The sequence below is a fragment of the Ptychodera flava genome, chromosome 14 (genome assembly GCF_041260155.1).
Source record: "Ptychodera flava strain L36383 chromosome 14, AS_Pfla_20210202, whole genome shotgun sequence".
NCBI lineage: Eukaryota > Metazoa > Hemichordata > Enteropneusta > Ptychoderidae > Ptychodera > Ptychodera flava.
In genome coordinates this window covers 24,559,683-24,585,332 of record NC_091941.1, presented here as the reverse complement: position 1 = coordinate 24,585,332, position 25,650 = coordinate 24,559,683, and the positions used below count along the sequence as shown (strand labels likewise).

The 25,650-nt window shown below is 37.9% G+C and overlaps 1 protein-coding gene across 2 annotated transcripts in view; it reads right to left on the bottom strand.

The window, feature by feature from the left end:
- Positions 1-4,850: 4,850 nt before the first annotated feature.
- The window catches only part of LOC139149876 (zinc finger CCCH domain-containing protein 14-like), a 34,026-nt gene continuing 13,226 nt past the window's right edge, over positions 4,851-25,650 (bottom strand). For both annotated transcript variants that reach the window (XM_070721882.1, XM_070721881.1), the window contains exons 12-14: positions 24,070-24,191; positions 23,241-23,341; positions 4,851-6,272 (exon numbers count right to left, since the gene is read on the bottom strand). In XM_070721882.1, coding sequence (XP_070577983.1) covers positions 6,260-6,272; positions 23,241-23,341; positions 24,070-24,191 — 236 coding nt within the window. In that variant the 3' untranslated portion in view covers positions 4,851-6,259. The remainder of the gene's footprint in view (positions 6,273-23,240; positions 23,342-24,069; positions 24,192-25,650) is intronic.

The following is a 25,650-nucleotide window of genomic DNA, read 5'->3' as shown; positions in this document are numbered from 1 at the left end:
CGAACGACAACCAGCTGCAGCACTACAACGTACCCTGTGGTTTTATAGACCAACATCGGAATTCGCATGGGACGAGTTCAACACTATTTTTCCGGGCAGACTAAACTCTGGGTGAGTGACCGGCACGCATGACAGGGTCGCCAATCGAAGCCTTGAAAATCAATGGTGATCTTGAGATGAATTTTTGAACTCGTCTGTGACATTCACACGTCAGATTTATTTACTGCGAGCTGCTACTTTTATTGGTAAACGGCATAAATTTGTCACAGACTCCAATGCTGAACAAGCAGATTTTAACACCTGTGCCTTCTGGATGCGGAGCTATTAGAAGAACCATGGACACAGTATTACATCCACGGAAGAACTAATACACTCCGGCGGGATTCCAGCTCGATATCGGTAAAATACTACGTTATCTTCACTAATTTAGGGGTTGGTTTCGTCTCATTGGATGCCTTCATGAATACATGAACGACAAGGAAGCACGACAAGGATGGTGCAATAAATGAAGATATCTGAGCAAACTGACTGTTCACAACTTTAAGGACTAAAATCCAATAAACAGTCAATATCAATAACCACTAATGCGATGACCAGGGATTGAGAACTACCTCTTTAACAATGCCCCACATACTTATATGTGAAATGGGTCATCCAAAATATTGATGGTATGAATGTTTAAAGAGGCAGTTCTCAATATCTGGTTCTCTCATTAGTATTTGAAAGTTGTGCATAGTTAGTCAATGTGTTCAAAGATAACGCTGATAAAGATACTGTTGCCCCTTTAGTTGAATAGCAGAAGAAAGTGAAAAATCATGTCACAATACCATCTACGGACACAGCAAACTTACGAATTTTCTTGATCAAATACAAATTAGACATTTTCTTAAAGGCAGGGGAATCGATCCCAGGGATCGAGTTTGTTCTAGTCTGTTAGAGGATTATGAAGGTGTCATAGCTTTTCGTTTTCCATTGAAATTGTAATCTAGTAGGTAAATTTCCTGGCAAGACAATCTGGCGCCTGAACCATGCCTTTAAACTATATTGCCAGTATGTTGTGCACAGAACTATAAAAACATGAGTACATGCGATTGATTTACAGGGACTTCTTTTCAATCTAAGTGAAACGTATGTTGTCAGAGATACATTTTAATGTAGGCAGTCTCGCTTTTACTGTCTATGATTCTAATGTCCTGTTTGCCTGAAACATCACTAAGGGAATGTGTCACATTTCAAATCTTATAAACATAAGAAAGAAAGAAAATAAAAACAATAGCAGAAACCCTGGTTGGTGTTTTCTTGCAATAGGATCCCTATGCGTACAGCTACGTAGACAACAAAATATGTTAACATCAAGTTTATTAAGTTGGCCCTGGCCCGGCCCAGGTTTTGGGTAGACTCAAAATTGTCAATGCAGGCGTGCTGGGTATGGCCAGGGCCGGTCTAGTTTAGACCGGGCAATAAGGGGGAACCAGGACTGTGGCCCCAAAATTTGGTTCGGGTCAAAATTGTGTGTCTGAAAGCATTGAGCCGACCCTGGATCCAGATGACACCAAACCGAACCGAAATGTTTTCATTCCAGTCTCTATCATCCCATGTTCTCAAAACAGTATCTTCCCACCGGGTTTTGCTCCACAAGCATCATTCGGACCAAATCACCTCTTGTAAGACAGGCATTATTTAGCAAAGACGTTAGAAACACCATGCACTGATTATTTGTGCACCGTACGCAAGTCAAATTCTGTCTTGTATGTTCATCTAAGAGATACTGGAGATGTCTCCCCTGGTTCAAATGTCGGTTAGCAGTCAGGTTAGCTCTAGATCTTTTTGCAAGTGAAAGCCGTAGGAAATAAAAAACAGTAGGTTTTTAAATTCTGAACGTATCAAAAGTCATGAGTAGCGATCCTCTGCCAGTCCAAGATCCTGTGAAATGCGAAACACGGCCCTAATACAGAGGATTGTTTTAACCTGGTCCAGGGCCAACCAAAAGTTTGCGAATGTGAACATTGTATAACTTTTGAATGGCTGGCATACTTCTCTGTCACAAGCGCTGTGTTTGATCAGTGAATGAGCAGCAGGAGAGAATGAACCACAGGCGCTCCTTAGCTGGGTAGTCTGTTTTCGGCTCGATCTACCCATCCCGCAGTCGATATGCCCGTCACTGTAACCTAAATACTCACAAGGTGTGCAACAGAATCACTCAAAATAAAACACACCACCCGATTTGTCAACTGGCCGTGCGCTCACACAAAACATCAGAACTACACTCCCATATTATACCTAGTTGGAGCACAAATTTAACCATCTCCTCAAAAATCATGCTGATGAACTTGTTACTCGCATCATCTTGAAGAAATCGGCCTTGTTTTGAGGCCAAGCACAGCTAAACACGGCCTGCAGAACGCTGATTGGTTCAACTAACATCATCAGTGACGTCTTGCTGTGACCTTCGTTTTGGTCCTTAATTAGCCAATCAGCGATAGAATAAATAACGTCACACACTCATGTATCACACAATTGGACTGACACAAACACTCACACCACATACATGTACACATACAGGCAAAGCCGCCTGGTTATTTGGGCCCTAGAGGTGGTTTATAGAGCCCACTTTGGAGCATAGCTTCATCTTGAACCTAGCTTTGCATTTCTAGGTTGGCAAATCTTGGTAGTGTTCTGGTGCACAGAACTCAGAATGCACAGACATGAGTATGCATTGCATTGCTAAACTGAATTCCTCTAGGATACTCAACACAAAACCCCAGAAATTATATTGTTCACTCTCTCAGCCCACTGCCAAATGATTGGAAAGACCCGCACTGGGGTCTCAAAAAAAAAAATTAAAATAGGAAATTTTGCAAGGCTTTTAGCCATAAGCCCTGCTGGGAAATATGCTGGAAATGTTAACAACTTCATAAAACACTTGAAATTCAAATAACAAACAAAACAAATTCTGTGTCAACAATATTTTATTTAAGGTAGTGACTCGGGTTCCTTTGTAAATTTTAGCGATTTTGTGATTATTTCATATTCTGAACCCCTGAATATGATCTTTTTATTAGAGAAAACTGTGAGATAACATTGTACTGGAAAATGTCTTAAATTTTAGTGAAACACGGCCTTCTAACCACTGCGCGAGTTATTATTTTCTTTTTGTTTTAACGGTCCGGATTACTGTCAGCGTTATCGTTATACCTTGAGGAGATTATGTAAATTTTTGCGCACCATGTTGCGCATGCGCGCACGTCTTCATAAGAGACGCTATCCAACATGGCTGATGACTGCCGGCAGTACAAGCAGTGTAGAAAACGCAAACGGGGCCGAAGAAGCAAAATGGAAAGCTGATGGACGCGATGTTGTGTGTTGGCCGCTACAGCTAACACACAGCATCGTGCACAGGGCTAGCGAGAGAGTTGCCGACATCGACGGTTATTTACGAAAAGTGAATAAAAGACTGGCATTTTTGGAAGCGATCGAGTAGCAGGCAGGGATTTGCTGCGAATCCGTAGCCTCTACCACTCGGGTAGGTTGGTCATTGGAGTGCAGAACACGTCAAGGAGTGGCAGGGCTCGTTTTCGCAGCAAGGCAGGGATACGACTTGGGCCCAAGAACGCTGAATTTCGACAGTAATTTGGCTTTTTACGTCAAGTCCCAAAATGGATTTGAAGTCACCGACCCTACGTACGGGTCTTTGCAGGGTTGTGGTGAGCGAGGCGATTAGCTGTAGCGGAACACATAGCATCGTACGCCGGGCTATAGATTACACTGCCGTCCAAAGAGAATCACTGGAAAATATGGTTCTATAACAGCAGCCCATATCTTGGACTGTCTTGGACTTAGTTTGTCCATGGATGTAGGAAGCATGGTTTGTCCAATTTGTCAATCCGACACTGTTATGTCGGTCTAGACATGGAGGTAGTACCTCCATGGTCTAGAGCACAGCAACGTAGGCGAAACGTCGCTTCACGATCGTTGCCTGTCAATTTCTATCTGTGGTCAAGAGAGTGTCGCTGGGTGTCGCGATATGTCGCCGTTTCAATTTTACAATGAGTGAATCTGTCGAGTATCGCCTCAGTCGTTTATTTTAAGTCATGAAGAATCGCTTTTACGTGTAACTGAAGTTGATTTTGGTTTCATACCCGAGGCCATAATAGTACATGTCACAGTAGAAAGCGAAATAGCGCACGAAAACCCGGTCATTTTTTATGGTGAGCAAAAGGACTGCAGCAGATCACATGTGAAAACCAAAAACAAGTGCGACTTTCCCGCATTCCTTGAACTTCTCAACTACAGAATTTTAGAGCATCGAGAGTTGGTCGTCTCATCTCCGAAAGCAAGCAACCAAGCAAGTGACGTCTTGTACTATAGGTACAAAAATCGGCACTAAAATGAACTGGGCAACCATTTCACACTTGGTACGTGCATAAATTACGGGCTGTGAGACCGGAAGTCGAGCGCTAGCGAGAGAGCGAGCGCGCGTCGTCGGCAGAACGCAGACCTGTAAACCATTCCGGCTGTATGATTTTTTTAAACTTTTCTCGTCTTGTAACCAGACTCTAACCGTTACCAAACAGTGTACAGTTAATATAATTATAAGCTAGATACGTATTTGACAAACAGATTATGCCCTGAATTATCTCTCTAGTGTTTATCGTGTAAATAGTACCCACCGCTTACGCTGACCAGCCTCACGTTTCTACGCACAATTTTCATCATTTTTAGGCGAACTAATGTTTAGGACTTGTCAGAAATTCTCTAACCTGATGCCCAATATTTACCTAGACCCAGATCGAATAATTTTTTTTGAAACGCACAAAAATCCGACTTTTTTCGGCGATTTTGTGTGAAAAATGGGACGTTTACACAAATCGTCGATTTTCTCAGTTCCGATTTTTGCTATGTATGCGCACCTTCAAATGAGTGTAAGTCGGCGACGCGTGGGCGGATTTCCCCGATTCTTCGCATGCTAACACTTCATGAATAGACCTGAAAAACCGTGTCTTAGATTTTTGATAAACCCCCCTGAAGTGACGATAACGTGACAAACGTGAACAAAAGCCGATAATTTATGCGAAAATCCGACAGTTCACACTTCGAAGGCTCACTGTGCAGAAACACAAGCGAATTTCAAAAATCCAAAACACGGTTTTTCCCCCTGTATATCCAGCTGTCTAGTGCAGTTAACAGATCACTTAGGGGTGCTGCCAATTCTTACTTATACTCTTTTAAGTGAAAAAATTCAAATCACATGTTTTTGACTTAAACAAACATACCAATGCATGTTTTGACAACTAAACAAAATTTTTACCTTCTTCAAATATAGACCTATTAGAAAATGTACCACATGTTGGGTGTGAGACCCTGTTTTCTATGTGAAACTTTTGATTGAAAATATGTGTCAACCAAACTGAGTCACTACCATTTTATTTAATTAAAACATCATCCATACACAGATATATGGGCACATTCAAGTAAACAAATTTTTGGGGTGGGCAGTTTCATGAGGTGGCTAACTCTGTTCTTCGCTGATATAACACAAGTTTGTGACCAAAAAGCAAAAGGAATACGAAAACGGCAGAATATTCAAACTGGCTACTATATGTGAATGTGGCTACCTGGCCAGATACAGTATTTGAGTTGTTTACAGTGCCACTTCAGTTTTGAAGTTTGCTGAATTGTGCGACAGTGAATTCTGCAGTGGTCAATTTTTTATTGCAACAGTGAAGAGGACACAATATTTTTTTGTTTTTAACAATTCACAACAGTCGTAAGTTTCATCACCACTAAAGTAAACCTAAGAGATTTCATCTTCTGGCCAGTGATTACTACTCGACCTTTAATGGACGCTTGCCAAGTGTGGTTCACACAATTCATGAAATGGTTTCATACCCCAATCATTCACCTGATACCATACTGCCACTATACTCATGCGACAGTAAACAGACAAAATATACAAAACCAAATATGAGCTAAAAATAAATAAATAGCTTTACAAATCAAAAAGCTAAATGGCTGAATGTCAGCCTGTCCCTGCACTAACTCTTAAATAACATCTCAGAAGATATGAACATCATCTGTCCTAGTCTATTGCTAATTTGTCAGTGGGGAGGACAAAGTTGGGGTCTGCAGAGAAGTTTTTAACAGGGGGATATTTTTCTCTCTTGAGTCCTCCAAGGACGTCTTGAGCCAGTGCAATGTCAAAGATATATCAGCCCAGTCAGGTATTATCCGCTTTCTTTCAGTGCTAATCCGTTGAGCATCAACTTGGCTTGCTGTGAGGAAGACAAGAGGAGATTAAAGGGTTGCATGATTACATGTTCAAAAGACTTGTGCTTTGAGGAATTATACAACTTATTATTACACCTATCATCTATATACACAGCACTTTGGCAAAGTCTAATAATAGAACTTATTACACATCACTTTGGCGAAGTCTTATAATAGAAGTTATTACACAGCACTTTGGCCAAGTCTAATAATGGAACTTATGACACAGCACTTTGGCCAAGTCTAATAATAGAACTTATTACACAGCACTTTGGCCAAGTCTAATAATAGAACTTATTACACAGCACTTTGGCCAAGTCTAGTAATAGAACTTATTACTCAGCACTTTGGCCAAGTCTAATAATAGAACTTATTACACAGCACTTTGGCCTAGTCATTTGAGTCAAATATGCAAATTACTAATTGTCTTACACAAAACACATTAAAACTATCTTTCATTGTAAGATTACAGTGAAAACGGAGTTAGGGTGAACTCTCTGTTGTATGGCGCAACAAACTAAACGCAGCCACAGACGTTTTTTTCAGACAGAACACCCAAACCAAAGGTCATCAAAGGCACACCGCCTATTCATTCAATCCCACAACTCAAACAAAAGATTTGATTTGTATTCTTATTGGTACATAAAGGTCCTCATGACGAGTTGAGAATAAAACCAAAAATACAGTAAATAATGTACAGAAAGAGCTTCAATGGCGCGGTATCATGTTTCCTGCGTCTGCATCTACACAAACTTCCTTGGTCAATTCAGGTGGTAGCTTCAGCAAACCTGGGTCAGCATCAACCAAACAAACACCGCATCAAGCAGCTCAATATAGATTGCTGCCATCGAAATGCCAGTATTATACACCTTATCTTTATTATTCGATGCCACCTTCATCACTGAACGTCTATTATAAACGTCCAGATGAAATTCTGACATCAGCGAGCACACTGTCGACTGTTTGACCGACACCTCTTTCCCCCCCCCCCCCCCCGCCCCAGCGACTATCTGTTCTACAAGGGTCCATAGTGTTTTTCCATAGCATGCATAGACTCTATCCGTTTTTAGTGTCAGTTGTTCTTCCTAAAGACGGAAAACCCTTGCTTCAGTTTGTGAGTTCGATAAAATGATCGACAACATTGAAATTTAGCTTTATTCAATTTTTTTTTTATACAAGACATGGATATATTTGTTTTACTCATCCATGGCATAATCAATACGTTCAAAAAATACCGTCAAAGACAGTGTGCTCATATTTTGTTTGAATTGGTCCATTTAAGAAATATTTAAACTGGTCAAGAATGACAAAAGTAAATAAGGTCTGAAACTTTAGGTACTTGAGGTCAACTTTAGGAACAGGCTTAGCAGAAGAATGTTTCAACACAGTCCTTCATGGTTTCAGCAGGTCTGCCAATCTGTAACAGTTCATGAACAATGACAGGAAATGACTCATAAGCTGTTTCAGTTACTGCCACCACTCCTACACATAATAGGTACACTGCATAAAAATAGGTTAGAGATCATAGAAGCTCTGACTCAGACGTGTGGGCTGTTTCAGTTACTGCCACCACTCCTGCACATAATACTATGGGTACACTGCATACAAATAGGTTAGAGGTCATGGAAGCTCTGACTCAGATTGGGCTGTTTCAGTTACTACCACCACTCCTGCACATTTGCAGGATTTCCCTTTTTCTTACCTAATTTACATATTTTTGACACTGACATGTTCATTTGAACAACGTCACATCTCAACCCCTGGGCCTACCTGTACACCAAATACTAAGATGGTAAGTGTGGCTGTTTGGGAGCTTTTGCATTGGATGGACATACATCTTCACATACATACATACATACATACAGACGCCACTGACTCACCATATAAACTCTTTTTGGTATTTATATACATACCAAATATGAGCTAAAAAGTAAGTGCTAGTAATGCCAGCACACTTTTTCAATAGAAAAAGATTTCATGACATTTGCTACATTGTCTGTGCATTTTGAGGCTGTGTTAATTTTGTCGCGCGACACGAGAGAGTCCACGCTGACTCAGTTTTCCCTGTAACTTAGCATGCTATATCAAGTCCTTCCAGTCTAATGTCCCACATTTGGAATATTCATTAAATATGCAAATCAACAATTAGTTGAAAGTACAAAAGGTTTTTCACTTTTGCTAAGTCATTTTATAACAGTATCAATATACATAGCAAATTTCATCAACTTTGGTCATGTCCTCCAAGTTTTATGTACCTAATTGGGAAAGTTTGTTAAATATGAAAATTATTCATTAGCTGATGTAAAAATGTTTAACAACTTCCTATAATGACATTATATCATATATCCTCAAAGTACATGGCAGGTTTTTTCAACTTTTCAGGTTCATGTCAATCTAGATCTCTATCAGTAATTTAAAAAATACCGCAATTATACGGTGTCGCTCACATTTGATCAAAATTGGTATATACCAGTATGGGTACCAAAGATCAACAATAAATGTTGTTTCTATCTGTTCAGTGCAGGAAAATTCTACGTTGATGTTATGACAATGATTTCTGCACAGTACAACCAGAAAAAAAATACCGCAATTATACGGTGTCGCTCAAATTTGATCAGAATTGGTACATACCAGTGTGGGTTAACAAAGATCAACAATAAATGTTGTTTCTATCTGTTCAGCGCAGGAAAATTCTACGTTGATGTTATGACAATGATTTCTGCACAGTACAACCAGAAAAACAACAAGAAATATTTAAACCAGAAAAACAAGAATGACAAAAGTAATTAAGGTCTGAAATTTTAGGTACTGGAGGGCAACTTTAGCAACATGCATAGCTGAAAGGCAGCTAGCCCCTCTTAGTTTGACCATAGACACTCTTCCTCCCCTCTACTGACGGTCTTCCTCCCCTCTACTGTCTATGGTTTGGAGAGTTCTGTTAATATGTAACAGTTCATAAACAACTCCCCTCTACTGACGGTCTTCCTCCCCTCTACTGTCTATGGTTTGGGCAGTTCTGTTAATATGTAACAGTTCATAAACAACTCCCCTCTACTGAAGGTCTTCCTCCCCTCTACTGTCTATGGTTTGGGCAGTTCTGTTAATATGTAACAGTTCATAAACAATGACAGGAAATGACTCAAGTGGAGTTTGCCTGTCACTCCTGCACACATGCAGAAATTCCCTTTTTCTTACCTCATTTGCACATTTTTGACACTGATGTGTTCATTTGAACAAATTCACATCTCAACCCCTACATCTACCTGTACACCAAATACTGAGACGGTAGCTTTGGCAGTATGGGAGCCTTTGTGTGTGACGGACATACATCCGCACATACCCACAAATATACAGACATGCAAATCAATTCAGCTTATACGATAACCTCACATTGGTATACCAAATGTGAGTAAAAAATCACTAATATGCAAGTGACAGTGTCGTTGTCATAAAACTCCAATGTGAACCTGTCATACGCCTCCTTGATTAACATCTGTAATGAGATTAACAAGCTATGATGGTATCATTCTGAGAATACCTTATTTCTAAACAAATACAAATTAGTATTAATTATGTAAGCCACACCGACACAACCCTTTTCAAACACAATCTATGTATCAGTTTCAATGCCAGCCTAATCAGACATTCTTGATATATTGCACAAAGAAGAAAGACAGACAAGCAAACAAACATTCATATTACAATATTTCAGGTGTGTGAACACGTGAGTTGAAACTTACTGGTGCCAACACAAATACTAATTTCAGATTCCACAGCTAAACACAGTGTTATGCAATGACGTCTGTAGACGGTTAAATAAGCTGGGGAACCCCAAAGGCATGTCTACTGTCACCTTGCCTGGCAGCATTGTATTGACACACCACGGGCGAACTCCAGTACAATATACCAAAGGGTTCCCTCCTACATTAAAAATATGGTTGTTTATGCAGCTTCCTTCAAGAGGGCAGGTCAAGAAATGAGTATCAATTTTGAAAAATTCTCTGAAATGCCTCATTTAAATAGTGTTCCACCTTTGTACCTAATCAGGCATTCAAGGTGTTCATGGATTTCAATACAAAAATTGAGCTTTACTAAAATAAAAGAAAATGCACATGGCCAGCTCACAGCAAACCTTTATGTTTACAAACAACATGCACGTCATTTGCATGACTATTTGCATATTCAACCGTGAGTGACAGAACTAGGAGACAATAAAGGTGATTAATATGATGACTTCTTGTCTGATCTGTCTGCTTGAGTAATTCCCTACGTAAAATGGTGCTTTGTAATATGACTTCCTCAAAATAAAAACACGTTTAATAAGAACTGACATTTTAGTTTATACTGAAATCTCACCACTTACACTATCTTTCTACAACAAAAGAACTGTCATGCCAAAGAAGTGAAAAGTATATTTTCATAATAAATACATGCAGTACAAACAGCTTTTATTGAATTGAAACTTGATCACAACGAGGTAACTCGATATGAAGTGACACACGATTATGCTTTGACAGTATAATTTGTAAGGCCGTTTAAAGAAAATTCTTTGTTTGCGGTCCTTGAATTTTTGAAAAACCTACAAGCCAGCCAGCAAAAAAAAACAAACACTGGAAAAAACACAACATAGATAAATCACATAAACTTTAACTTTCCCATCGGTTTCTGGGCCATACGTATGAAAAATCATCTGTTACATTTACAATGCAGTGTTTCTTGTGCTCTTCATTAACACAGGTTATCCTTGTATAAGTAAAACAAGCATACTTAGAGTTAGGTGATTGTGAGTCTGAACAAAAATTCTTTAATAAACAGTGGCAATAAACACTATACGAGTACACAATGTACCTCACGTACAGTGTGATATGCACCAGATGGTCATAGGAACCAGCAAAATTATTAATAACAAGATCTCAATTATGAATACAAAGCATATTTGCGACAAATGCAAAAAGAAGCAAATTATGTATTACAAGGATGTTTACGAAGTTTTGACCAAAAAAAGAATATATTTGAATTAAGAATGATGAGGTAGTCAACACTTTTGAAGGAACATAAGAATTTCGCATAATGGTTCCATTTTGCAACATGTCTAAGTGACATTTATATATTAACTGTGACATGTAAATTTAAGATCAAGACCTGTATTGATGTTTACCATTGGACGTATAATTTTATCATAACTATTGTATGATCAAAGCCAAGCCTTCAAGATAACTTTTAAAATCTCATTCTAAAATAATATGGTAAAGGACAAGAGAGGAAAATACATCAGACAGGGCAGGAGGACAAAACGACCAAAGAGTCGGCCAAGGCATTTAGACAATTGGAAAAGAGTATCTTGGGCGATGGCACCTGTCAAGCTTGTCTACCTAGAAATAAAGTCTATGTCAGGGTTCTCCCAAGGATTTTTTGATAAAGTAGAGGCTAATTTGCATAAAAGTTGCATAATTGTTTTTTTTTTCAAATATTTGCATAAAATTTGCATATAGTTTGTGGTCACCAAAGTGACAAAACAGGGTACTTCTGGAGTGGAGCCCCTCCTCCACTGATTTTTTCAAAATATAATACATCCTAACGAAGTTGCATAAGCTTTTACCCCTTGTCTATCTCGAATAAAGAAAGGTTAGGAGAGTACAATGTACTGTTACAGTTGGTAAAACTGCTTCTGAGATCAAAGAAACTATTAAAAGATGTAAAACAATAAGACATTGCAGTTCCAATAACAACATCGCTAGTGTGCCACGTTTTTACAGAACATTTATCAGGGTTCTCTGCATTTGCCCACCCCTGGTACCAAAATAGAACAGTCCCACTGATGTTACATCCACTATTGTTTACAGTATTTTCATTCACGCACGCCATGTTAGTTTTCATTCTCTTCACGTGCATTTTCATTTGTTTAAAGCAATTAAACCTCCATCTGTGAAGAGTTTTTACCGATGGCTCTAACAATTTTCATTCAAAATTCGCTGTTTTCACAAAGTACCAGCCGTTTGATCTTGGAAAATTGAGTTGCGTTTATGTGCAGCCAACGCATGCCTGTGCTTTGACAGGCAGTTCACACTAACCTATGCTATGCTGTTGATCGGCAGCATACATGACATCTTCCTGTAAAGTTTACTGTTTATTTCAAGATGTAAGTTGAGCGGAAATATACCAAATTGTAACTTCTGTATCTATGGATTGTGTAATCCATACTGTATGATTTGAAATAGTGATATAAAATATTTCGTCGGAAATCTGCACTGACTTTTGTTGTCTTTCGGCTATGGTTGTATATCAATTTTTTCTGTTGGGAGTTAAAAGCCGCCGGTACCGTCAAGGATGGGACATATGAAATCATTCTGTTGTCACCACTGTTCATACAAATGAAAGGAGTAATAATTGGTGACGTTGTAAGACAAAGCAGCTACAAATAATCGGTCTTGCTTTCATCTGATCAATTATCGTACAGAAGTTGCCCGTGCCATTGTGAACATTCTGAACCTCATAGCATCGCGGATAACAATGATCGCATCACGGTGAGATTGAAAGTGTTGTGGGCTTGAACGATAGCATCGCGGGCCGCAACGCTGTTTTGGACTGCGGAGAACCCTGTATGTAGTGCAAACGAACTCTGAACATCTCGTGTAGTAAATTGAAGATTACCAGTACCTGTCAGCAAGCTAAGATGAGCCCATGAGTAAAAGCAGGCCAAAATGAGATAAAAGATAAACAACACGAAAAAAAACAAACAGTAGTAGTTGTTTTGACAACCTATACACTATGAAGTTCAAAATGTTTGGGTAGAACCAAAAAGTATTCTTTCAAAACCTGAAAATTCCAAATATCAAACTGCAAAAGTTACTGAATATAACACAAAGTATGTAGTTTTCACTCAGAAAACAAACGTTAAACATCTCAGTAAAAGTTGAAATTACTCTCTCTTTCATGCAATTACAATTTTTAAAGTAATAAGAGTGGGTAGCTAAACATATCACAACAGCCTTGCGTACAAATTCTCCTTTTTGTCAAATAATACTAGTCATGAGCACCGTTCCCATTGAGTTAAATGCTCCATTACTTCTAACTGTAAAGGCTATTAATTCTGAATTATGTTTATCAACTAATTTTTAGTCCACTTCCAATAGCACTGAGCTGAATAAAGCTGCAAGTGTGACATTGGACACCACTGCCTGAAATTCGGACAAAATTTTGTCAGTGCATGCGTGTTTTTTTATTGCAGTTTTCCATGGCATTTTAAAGCTCTCTGTTATGTCACTTTACTCTATCAGTGTACTGCATGTGTATGCCCATATTTTTCAAATACAGAAAATAAATTTAGCTGATCTTGCTGGACAACTGATTTGTTTGTACAAACTCACTGTGCCTGCAGCCATTCATCATCACGCTGAAGCTCTCATTCCCATACCCATAACTGTAAATATTCAGGTCAAAGTCGGGCCATGGTTTCTCAAACTTTTGTTATATGGAAAAAGTGAGTTGGTTGAAAGTTAACCCTCCAAAGACAAAACAATTCTGTTTTCAAAGATTCTTGTTCAAAAATGACGTCGTAGGCGGCAGCACCAGAGACCACTGAATGCTGGTCTACCACCTAAGGGTACATCACAGCAATTTTTAGCTCACGTGTTCACATATGTGGGCTGATGTCGCAGCGATGTCTGTCTGTCTGTCTGTCTGTGCACCCGATATATCAAAAATGGTTCATCAGATCAGAATCAAATCTGGTACAAAGATTTAGTTTGCAAATGGCAAGAACTGATTAGTTTTGGGTGGGTGTGGCTTGCTTACTTTTTACTCATTTGCATAATTAATGAGTTTAGAAAATTGAGAACGACTGCACAGAATTTGATGAGATTTGTTACAAATGTTGATCATACCTAGATATATCAGCTGTGAGAGGCATTAAGGGGTGACATGAAAGAAAGTTGCCGATTTGCATATTTAATGAACTTTCCTAATTAAGGATATATATCTTATTTGACTTGATCAAAATTGACAAAACTTGGTATGTAAAATACTATAATTTAACATTATTGGAAGTCATTAAGCATTTTAACCTTAGCCAAGTCCTAATTTGCATATTTAATGAACTTTCCTAATTAGGGATATATATCTGAATTGACTGGACCAAAGTTGACGAAACTTGCTACATATATTGAGGATACTATGATACAACATTCTTCAAGTCCAGGACTCGAAAAAGCGGTAGTCCCGCGCCCACAGACTACCAACTTTTCCCTGGGGCTACTAAAACCCATAAAATGGTAGCCCACACGGACTACCAAAGCCTGGGACATGAAATTACTTAGTGGGCCGCGACATGATGTTGATCGATCACCGACGCTCATACAGTCAACCCAGCTACACACAGAAAGGCTAGACTATGACTTTATTATGCAACTTAAAAGGCGACAGTGCATGCAGTCGAATTTATTGTGACAAACTTTCGATAAAATATCATTATCTAAACTGATGTATTTAGATGACAGGCTTGGGAAATGCATGAAATGATGGCCAAGGAACATTCATTTTCATAGTTATTTGATCACAATCAAACACAAAATTATTCAAACTGCAAAGAAAAAGCTGTCGGGCCATCAACAAATTACGCTTTCAGAAGTGTACCAGATCATCCAATGATAGTGTATTATCATGGAGAAATATGGCCAAAATTGCCACGAAAGTATTAGGAACATGACTGTACCAAGTTGTCATTCATAGCGAACCAATTTTTAGCCAAGTTAATGTTTACACGTGCTGAGTGAAAAGTTGATGTCATGGCGAACATCAAAATTTGCATATAAGCTCTGTGTATGTGTGAATAGGTCGTCAAACTTTGAGGCGTCCACTACACATGCTATACCGTTCTCCTAAAGCTACGATCTGCAGGTATTGATGTCAATGACTGGAATATTCACTTGCTGGGTAGAATCATGAAAAATAAATCTTTCACTGATATAAATATAAAATATCCTTTACAAAAAACTTTTCATTCATACATGGACTACCAGACTTTGTCACTGGGCTACCAACTTCAGAAAACGGTAGCCCAATTGGACTACCTATGAAAAAAGTTAATTTCGAGCCCTGAAGTCATTAAGCATTTTAACTTTAGCCAATTCCTTATTTGCATATTTAATGAACTTTTGAAAAACCCAAAACCAAATGGGCCACTCCTTTAATTCTCTATAAACACAAACTTACAGGACCATGGGCGCACAATATGGGGATTAATGATGATGCAGCCATTTGCATACACTGGGTGGGAGTTTTTGAATCTCATAGCAGCGCTTTGACCGTATCATATAAATTTGAATAACCATGATGGGCACTTTCATGATGTATGCAAAAAGGGGTCAACTGGTTGTACAGGGAACACATTTTGAAACATAAGCTTATGCTTCTCCGACAAAACACGGAACATTTTTTCAGTATATTTTTTACTCAAGTTTACGACGGTGTCCGTGGGGAATAATTGGATTATGAGCTCAGCTGTTTGCAGAGAATTCAATGTTTAAAGGGCCCTGGGGCATAATTCGTTATCACCGATCTAAGCGATCTCACGTTTACATATCGATCCAAAAGGTGTAAATTTAGATCGGGTCAAGCGTCCTCAGCGGTATACACTGGACCAGAGAACAATCGCTAGCTCGCAATGGCGAACACAAACATTGGACAACTGCTGTCTACGTAGCCCTGCATACGATGCTGTGTGTTTTACGGCCTCCCACCACATGTGGTGGGAGGCCTTACAACGTCGGGAACACATATCATTGTACACAGGACTACTGTCTACGCTCCTTTTGTTTCAAACACGAGGAGGGACCATGTGTCAATCAATTGATTGAGACGCCATCGGAGAAGACATTTACAAGAAGAAGAGAATTTAACTAGTAATTGCCTCGCTCCGCTTGATGTCAATATCCATTCCGTTTTAAGATCGATGAGTTGCCATCGAAAAAAACAAGCAAGTTTATGTTTCCTTTTCCTGTGTCTGATAACGAACCCTGAACTACACCCGTGTATTGGTCAATATGGACAAACACACAAACAAAACACTATCATATTCATTAAAGTAAACTTCCCTACACCTATTCTAAACGAAACAAACACTATCGTAACACTAACAATTGAATAGTAACGTAGAAATTTCACACATATCCGAAACGAAACAAACACCAATGCAATGCAAACTTTTGGACAGTAAGGTGGGGACATCCATTTTTCTACCTTTGACATAACGACAGTTGTTGTCGGACACGGTTTTGAATTTGGCTCAGAACTGTTTGATTTTGTTGTGACATTGCTCCACGGTTCTCTTGATTTCCTTCTCCCTGGCCCTGGCAGCGATGACCTCATAAACTTGCCTATGTCTCGACCATGGACGTAAAAAGATTTTTTACGTCCATGCCTCGACCGTCCATCATACTGATGACATTTTCATCTCTCCAGATGGAAAGGAGTACATTTGTAGTTTGATTTAGTCAAACTACAAATGTACTCATTTCCATCAGTTTGTCCTGTGACCAACTGTTGCCACGATCGCCCGAACTTCTTGCTCGAACACTGTCCATTGTGGTAATGACCACAAGCCCGAAGATAGGATATAGTTAGGCATTAAGTTCGGTGCTCTGGTCACACGTGTAAATAGGCCATGTTTAGTATGGAGCACTGAACCTGGACCAGCCCTTGCATACCGAATTAATTTAGTTCTTTGTTAGATCGGTGTTGTCACAAGTTTAAAATTCAATCCAGTGTCAGCTGTGGAGTAATGACGCATGTGTAAACCCTATACATGTCTTGAAACCTTGAAAAGGAAATCCCTAAATCCAAGGGATTAGCTAGCTAATGAACATACTTGTTTTCCATTGTCGTACACTAAATGAAGATCACATGGTGGTTTCATTGGCACAGCTTGATACTTTGAATTCACAACTTAGAAATATGGAGCCAGTAATGGTATAATTATAGTTTTTACAGTAAGTATATTACCATCATTTTTCATTTTAAAAATGGCATTTATTTTCCTCAAACAAGCATTGGCAATGCACCTAAGGGACATTTATGGCAAGATATGCTACACTATACAAAATTTGAATCACCCTACCACAGTCACAGTGACCCTACCTTGAGAAAATGGGAACTTGAATGGTGGCACTCTACGAGAAACATTAAAAATACCGTCAAGGACAGTGTGCTCACATTCGGTTTGAATTGGTCCATTCGAGAAATATTTAAACCAGGAAAAACAAGAATGACAAAAGCAAATAAGGTCTCCAACTTAGGTACTGGAGGTCATCTTTAGGAACATGCATATCAACTTCTATAGCAATGGGACAAGCAGATTCTAAATACATAAGCAAATGTCAACAACTAAAAATAGACAGAGAAGGTTTGATAAAAAGAAAAGGTGGGAGTGGGTAAAAAAACGTACAAGGGATCTGGTAAAAAAGTAATGCTACCTCATCAATCTTCTAGACCCTACCCCTCCTAAATATCAAATGTTCCATCCCTTGGTATTACATAACGGCAGATGACAGGAAATGTATTTACAACCTTGGGGAGTTTTTAGTTAATGCCATGAGTGTTATCATTCTAATGTAAACAGCACTTAAGTTAGTTACAGATGGTGAAATGCCTTCCACTGTGGGCGGTGATTACAACATCTGGAATAATCCTTGATCCAAATTTCTTATCAGTTCTTGTATGTCTTACATAGAAAAGTTGCAAAAATTGGTCTGCAATGAAAAAATTCACCTCAGCTTTGTTTTCTTGATCAAATTTTCCTGCAAATTGATACCAAATATGACAAAATTATGTTCACAACCTTCAAAACTGTCTCACAACATATCCTGGGTTGGTGTAGGTCATTTAAGGTCACAAACTGAGAAAATTACCTAAAATATACAAATTTGGGGGTTTCCCAACACTTTGAGCAGCAAATTCATCTAATAACATCCCTCGGGACTTCATACCAAATTACAAAGCTATCAAACAAGAAATTTTGAGAACAAGTTTTCTTGACCAAAAATGACAATATTGTCTTAAAAATACAAATTTGTATATTTCAGGACAATTTCCACATATCTAACTATTGTCATCTCTGTACGTCTATAAAAGCTGTCTGTCCAGGGGTTTTAAAAAGAAAATACTGTTTAAGATTTTTTGACCAAATGACAAAAATTGCTCCAAAATAGTAATTTTCCCAATTTTGTCATAATTTCAACAAATTAGAAGAGTAACACCCTCGCAAAGATCCAACCCAAATTTGAGAGCGATTGGGCTGGCGGTTTCAGAGAAGAAAAATTTTTACTGAAAATGAGAAAAATCACCAAAAAATTCAGCAACTATACAAAATTAAGGATATCTTCACAATATTCATAAAACTGTATAAGGTTCACCTATGGTACTTGCACACAAAATATCAAAGCAATCAAAACAGTGGTTCTCGAGATATTAATTCTTGACCATTTTCACACTTTGTGAGCTCATTTGCATAATTTTGGCAATGCAGACTTCATTTGAAGAAAATCCCATCTATAGCCAAGGATGCATCAACACACCAAATACCAAGCTGAAACGTGCAGCGGTTTGCATGTTTTTGATGTTGACGGACATACTGTACGTACATACATACATACATACATACATACATACATACATACACACATACATACAGACGCCATCGACTTCAGCTTATACGATAAACTCACATTTGTATAACCAAATGTGAGCTAAAAATTGCACTGTACATAATGTGAACTGAATAGAAACAGCACCAAACTCCCATTGTCTAGGAAAATACTCATTTTGTATCAGTGGTACATGTGATCAAGTCAAATGTAGCAGTCAAATTCACAATGGAAACTGTGTATTCGAAAAGAAAAGATACTCTGAAATATTAATGGTCATGCAACACTTTTCTCCGACAGTGAAGTAGCAAAACTGTTTCACAATAATGCAAACCAAGAACACAAACTACCGGTATTGTAAGTAAGTTCATTTGCTCTGGGTGTGAAGCAGGTTTTAAGTGCCAAAACTCAGAAGCCGTGGTAATTTCCAATGACACTGATGTCACTCTGCCGATGATCTTGCCTTAAGTGTGAAATGTTGGTGTTGAATTATCCAAGTTCCACAGTCTGAGTGTTTCTGAGACACTGTCTAGCCTTCAGTAAAGTGATGGATTGTGATGGATAATGTACATTTTTATCCATGGCCACATTTAAGGTCTATGATTTGCAAATGTTGTAAAAAATTTACATAAACAGAGCTCCTTACAAAATATTCAGATCAAGAATTCTTAGATCTAAAATTCTTTGATCAAGAAGGAACAGTGTTAAAGGGGAAGGCTGAATATAAAAAGGAGGAAATGGTGGTGACAAAACTTATACCAGATGCCTCTGGCTAGGAACACAGGGAGAGAGCTCGAGAAACTGACTTATCGAGTTTGTTGCAATGAATTTGAAATCTGACATGCTTAACACACCAGGACTAATAATGCAAACCAAGTACACAAACTACAGGTATTGTAAGTAGGTTCATTCCTCTGGGTGTGAAGCAGGTTTTAAGTGCCAAAACTCAGAAGCCGAGGTAATTTCCAATGACACTAATGTCACTCTGCAGATGATCTTGCCTGAAGTGTGAAATGTTGGTGTTGAATTATCCAAGTTCCACAGTCTGAGTGTTTCTGAGACACTGTCTAGCCTTCAGTAACAAACAAAGACTGCCAGCCACAACAAAAATGACAATTCATTTGACGGAACTTGTTGACAATGTACAACAAAGGGTCACTTAAAAGGTTTGCCTGACATAGAAACAGAACAGGGTACTATCAACTATTGGAAGGCATTATGTGAGAAAAGCATTTTGTTTTTTATGCATTTCTGACACCACGGAGTTAGTTGTATCACACAGTTAATCAATTTATATAATTTTGTTTTTGAATTTCAGTACATTTGATGAAGTGATGGACTGTGATGGATAATGTACAGTTTTATCCATGGCCACATTCAAGGTCTCTGATTTGCACATGTTGTAAAAATTTTACATAAACAGAGCTCCTTACAAAATATTCAGATCAAGAATTCTTAGATCTAAAATTCTTTGATCAAAAAAGAACAGTGTTATTAAAAGGGGAAGGCAGAACATAAAAAAGGAGGAAGATTGTAGTGACACTAATATGTGCTAGATGCCTCCAGCTAGGAACACAGGGACAAGATCCAGAAAATGTACCTTACATGTATATAGTTCGTTGCAATGAATTTGAAATCTGACATGCTTTACACCTATATTTAGCTGATTTTGTTTCAAAAGTTAGTAGGGAAACCATTGCTTGTGCATTGAAAATGACCGTCATCAAATGGTGTTGAAAACCACAGTGAGAATCTCCATGTATGTTATGATCCGAATCTGAGTTGGTTCTATAAATAGATTAAAACAATGCTGGGCTCCTTTCCGCTTTATGCTCAGCAGTCGACTATAGCAATAGCTGTTACGTCCTTGTTATGACCAAACAATGCACTGAGTCACGGAAAATTTTTGTGGAAAATTAATATTTGTTTGTGCTGTATGTGTAAAATTTTTGTATTCTTTCACGTTTATCTAGTGCCAAATATTTGGGTCAAGTAGGAGACTGTAACATGTCACTCTCAAGAGATGGTAAAAAAAATTCTTTTATTTTCCAGGCAACTGTACACTACCATAATAATTTTATTAAGTGCGGTAAGTGGCTACAATCACCAATGTCACTGACCGCATGGCAGCATTTTGTCAGAAAGGTTAAAAATCATAGGGAAGATAATTATTTGACGTATTGACGTATTTTAATAAGTTCTGCAAGGCAAATATCATATTCAACAATTACAAACTAATGAAGTTACTTGTCTGCATTTCAGATGTAAAGGCATGACAATGGGACGTAATTAGAGTATTTGTGCATGCTGACAGTGATTTTAGTAATTGAGCGTCAAAATTTCTACTCTTGGATACGGATATGACGTTAATAGCAATCATAATAGAGGAGATATCAATAATGATGATTACAAGAACACAGTGGTTATAAAACCGATACAGAAATTTGATGTGCGACACAATGATGTCATTTATGCCTGTATGAGAATATTGTGAATGGAATTATTAGACGTAAAGACTTCCTAAAACTTGAATTATACATTAATTTTTTTTACTATTGTCTGACGGCAGTTCAGACCGGATATGATCAGTCAACTCTTGATTAAAAGGAAATGACAATAAATGAACCGTGAAATGTGGTACTTGCTAGCCTTCTAAGAATCTCATGACCAATGTCAACTTGTACTCAATAAAATTCCCGGCTCTCAATTCATAAATTATCTTCCTACGGAGTGAATTTCACACGTGATAATTTTTGCACTGATTCACAGGCAAGCCGCTGATTGACACAGAAGCAGCTCTTAAGCCTCATAGTGTTGTTAAGCACCTGAAGAGATCAGCAGGTAAGTCTCCATATACCATGTATATCACCAAATCAGTCACTAAACTGATGTGATCAACTTCCCAAAGACCAAGAAGCGACAAACAAACAGACCATGCTAGTACTTCTTATCACTACATGAACATTTTGCCATGTTGACGCTAAAATTACCATTTACTGACATTCTTGAAATATTGTATCTACAACTATGTTTCATTTTGTGTTTTGATTATCTTTTGCACAGAGAATACAAAGAATCCCCCCCCCCAAAAAAAAAGTGAGACTTTCTGACAAATGAAAGAATCGTCAAGGTAATATCAGCTTTGAGAACAGAGACTAACATTTTTACAATATTTTGCAGGTCTTAAGCTTGTGAGGACTCATTTTGAAGCCAGTGGTACTTGTCACCGTTGTGTTTCATGTGAAAATTGAAAACTTCAGTTTCCTAACAGAGTTAAGGTAGAATGCACCTCCGGGACAAACATTCGGACTCTCAAACTTTTCCAATTACTTTCAGATCTACTACTTGTGGGGGTTCATTTTAGAGCACTTTCAGAAGGAAACCCTTTTTTACTGTCTTACTTTTTTTGAAAATCGAAAATTTTATTTTTCTCCATAGAGTTAGACTGGGATGGCAGCCATTTTGAATTTCAAATATCAGTAAATCTTGGATAATTATTTTTCTCTGGTACAAAACTTTGCAAGGTGATCCCTGATTTTAATTCTTGATTCTGAAAGTGAATGGATGAAAGATTCCTTGAAGAAAATTTGAGTGAAAGTTTTAGTTTTTACTTTTGAGGTGCATACTACCTTAACACAATGGAACGGCCACCATATTGAATTTCAAAAATCAGTAACTTTAAAGTTATAGGTTTTCTTATAAAAAATTAGACTATTAACACTCAATTTTTATCAAAGACTATGAACAAATGGTTTTATTAGAGCAAAGTATCAATACAAAATTTTGGTTTCGAGATAAGATACAATACTTTTACATAAGCAAAACAGATCATCTAGTGTTTAAAGCACTGATGTATGCATTGTGTATGAGTATATGAGCATTGTTTACATTATACAAATATGATTATGGTGACTCATCAGTAGTGGATCTCATACCTTGGCTCATACACTCTCTAAAATAATTGCATAGCAAATTTTGTTTTCCCCCACATGTAGCAGCAGAAAATAGATTGGCTTGTACAGAAATCACAGGACAAACCTATACTGACGATTTATTTCTGAACTTTATCAACAGATGTATTCAAAAAGGGCATGGCCCTAATCCTGAGTAAATTTGTCGTAAAACAGTTGCCTATCATCATGTATGATAATAACAAGACACAAAGTGGCATACATGTGCAAATATAGTTTTCTCTCTTCACACAAATTTTAATGAAATCTGTTTAGGCATATCAGACTGATTCCTAGCTAAATAACAAAACGGCAGCTTGGCAGCCAGATTTGAACACATTGCAAAACAAATTGAAAGATGGCAAATAATACAAGGAAACCTCACCTTGGATTGGAACGCACCCACTTCAAGGCTGATCCCGACGCTATCTTTGGGTGACTATATCGGCAATCATCTCTGGTACAATTTACACCATACCGACACGGCTGAATGAAAGAAGAAATTTAGCTACATAGTGTATTGTTTATGTCACCAAATAACAAAGAGTATTAGATACCACAATAAATACAACCAACCACACACTACAAACAACAATAAAGAACCATGCACTGGTTCCTTCCCTCCACGCCAACCAGTTACTTTCTTTCAACTCATTCAGCTTTCAACATTTCTTTTAATTATACAAGTAAAATCATCCATCTATATATGCAAAAGAGATGACAACCATCTACAAACTTTGCACACAGATTCTCTCATACACAACGGACTTTGCTGTTTTATTGTAACACCCATGCAAACTATTGATCAGTACAATCCTGGTGGTAAATATTGCTGTCCCGAAGTGTGCCTCTCATTCAAAGACAAGTCATCTGGTTAGATTGCATTCAGTACCTGATTTTGACCAAGCTTTGTGTTGCTGATGTTTTATGTCATCATTTGTTTTCGGGCTTTTCTACTGATACACTTTCATGTAGGAATCCTGTTTTTTAATTAAATTTCTGTTTTTTTGTTTCTTTTGCTATCTGTAAATGGATTTATATTCTTTTTGATGATGTAATATAAAGAATTAAACATCAATCCATTAAGTACTTTACTTTTTAGTCAAGAAGGGTTGTAGTAAATTATTTAAACTTTCACTGTCATACTATGATACTTAATGTATATAAGTTTATTTGTTGTTATTTATTTACTCACTAACAACTGAAGACCATACCTTTGGATGTAAATATGGACAATTCATCTTCTTACAGTTGTTTGGAAAGAACCGACACAACACCTGATGAGGCGGCAGCGCCGGAGTGGAAAGCGGGAAGCGTATGCCCATTGGTTGGATCACTGGCATAGACAAAATTGACAAGATGAAAGAAAATGAATCATTTTTTTATGAAACTGGCAATTATAGCAATGCGATGAAAATCTGAAGTTCTATGCTGCTCCAAAATTCTTACAATGTTAGAACAGTGACACCTCCTTTCCTCAGTCACTTCTTTGAGATCTTCATTGAAGATAGCATCTGGGGTGTATCGACAGAGACACAAGCTGAGCCTCCTTAGCTATGGCATTCTTGAGAAGATGCATTTTTGGGGGTCATTTCACATCAGACAAGAGGAGACGAATGCTTTCTGCATTTATCATCCTCACAGTTTTAAAAAGATGGCACACTTGTGTTTTCTTAAAACAGATGCATGTTGCAATCTCATGCCTAAAATCAAATCTAAATCGTGTTTTCTTTAAGATCATATAGGCACTGAGGTAATAAATTTGCAGGTTACAACAAAAACTTCCCATCAAATTTCCTCTTCTAGGGGAAGATGGACACTGGGTTAATTCTCTTTCTTTTTTTGGAACACCTGACAAGTCGACTAACACTTTAGAAATATCAATGTTTGACTAAGGTAGAATGCAACTCGGGGACAGATACTCGGACTCTCAAAGTTTTACAATTCTTTTCTGTTCAACCACTTGTAGGGGTTTATTTTAAAGCTCTGGGAGTAAGAAAAATGTTCACCATTTCAGTTTTTCGGAAATCAAAAATGTTAATTTTCCCAATACAGTTCATTCACAGATGGAAGCCATTTTCATTTTCAAATATCAGTAAAAGTTATATAATTTGTATCACTGATACCAAACTTTGAAGGTTGACCCGATTTTTTCTTGGTTTGGTAAGAAAATTGTTGAAAGTTTCCTTGAGAAACATTTCAGAACAAGTCATCGTTGATGACACAGTCCCCACTTGTTAATGGGTACTTTGATTACAGGTCCTCAGAGAGGATAGAGTCCTCTTCATTAGGTCTGTGATAAAAATACTTTTGAATAAATTCGCTTGATACATGTGTGAGTTGTAGTTCAGGACATGGAAAAATCGTAATAAAATGGCCACACGGTGGATATATTGGATCGTATCACAAAACAAATAAATGTGCATATGTATGACATAGGTCAATGTCCTTGTAGCATATTTGATTAAAATTGGTTGAGATATGCCTGAGTTATGGCTTGTACATGAAAAAATCATAACAAAATGGCCGCACAGCAGCCATATTGGATCGTATCACAAAACAAATTAATGTGCATATGTATGACATTGGTCAATCTCCTTGTACCAACTTTGAATAAATTCACTTGATACATGTCTGAGTTATGGTTCTGGACATGAAAAAATGTAATAAAATGGCCGCACGGCGGCCATATTGGATCGTATCACAAAACAAATCAGTGTGCATGTGCATGACATAGGTCAATATCCTTGTACCAAGTTTGAATAAAATCGGTTGAGTTATGCCTGAGTTATGGC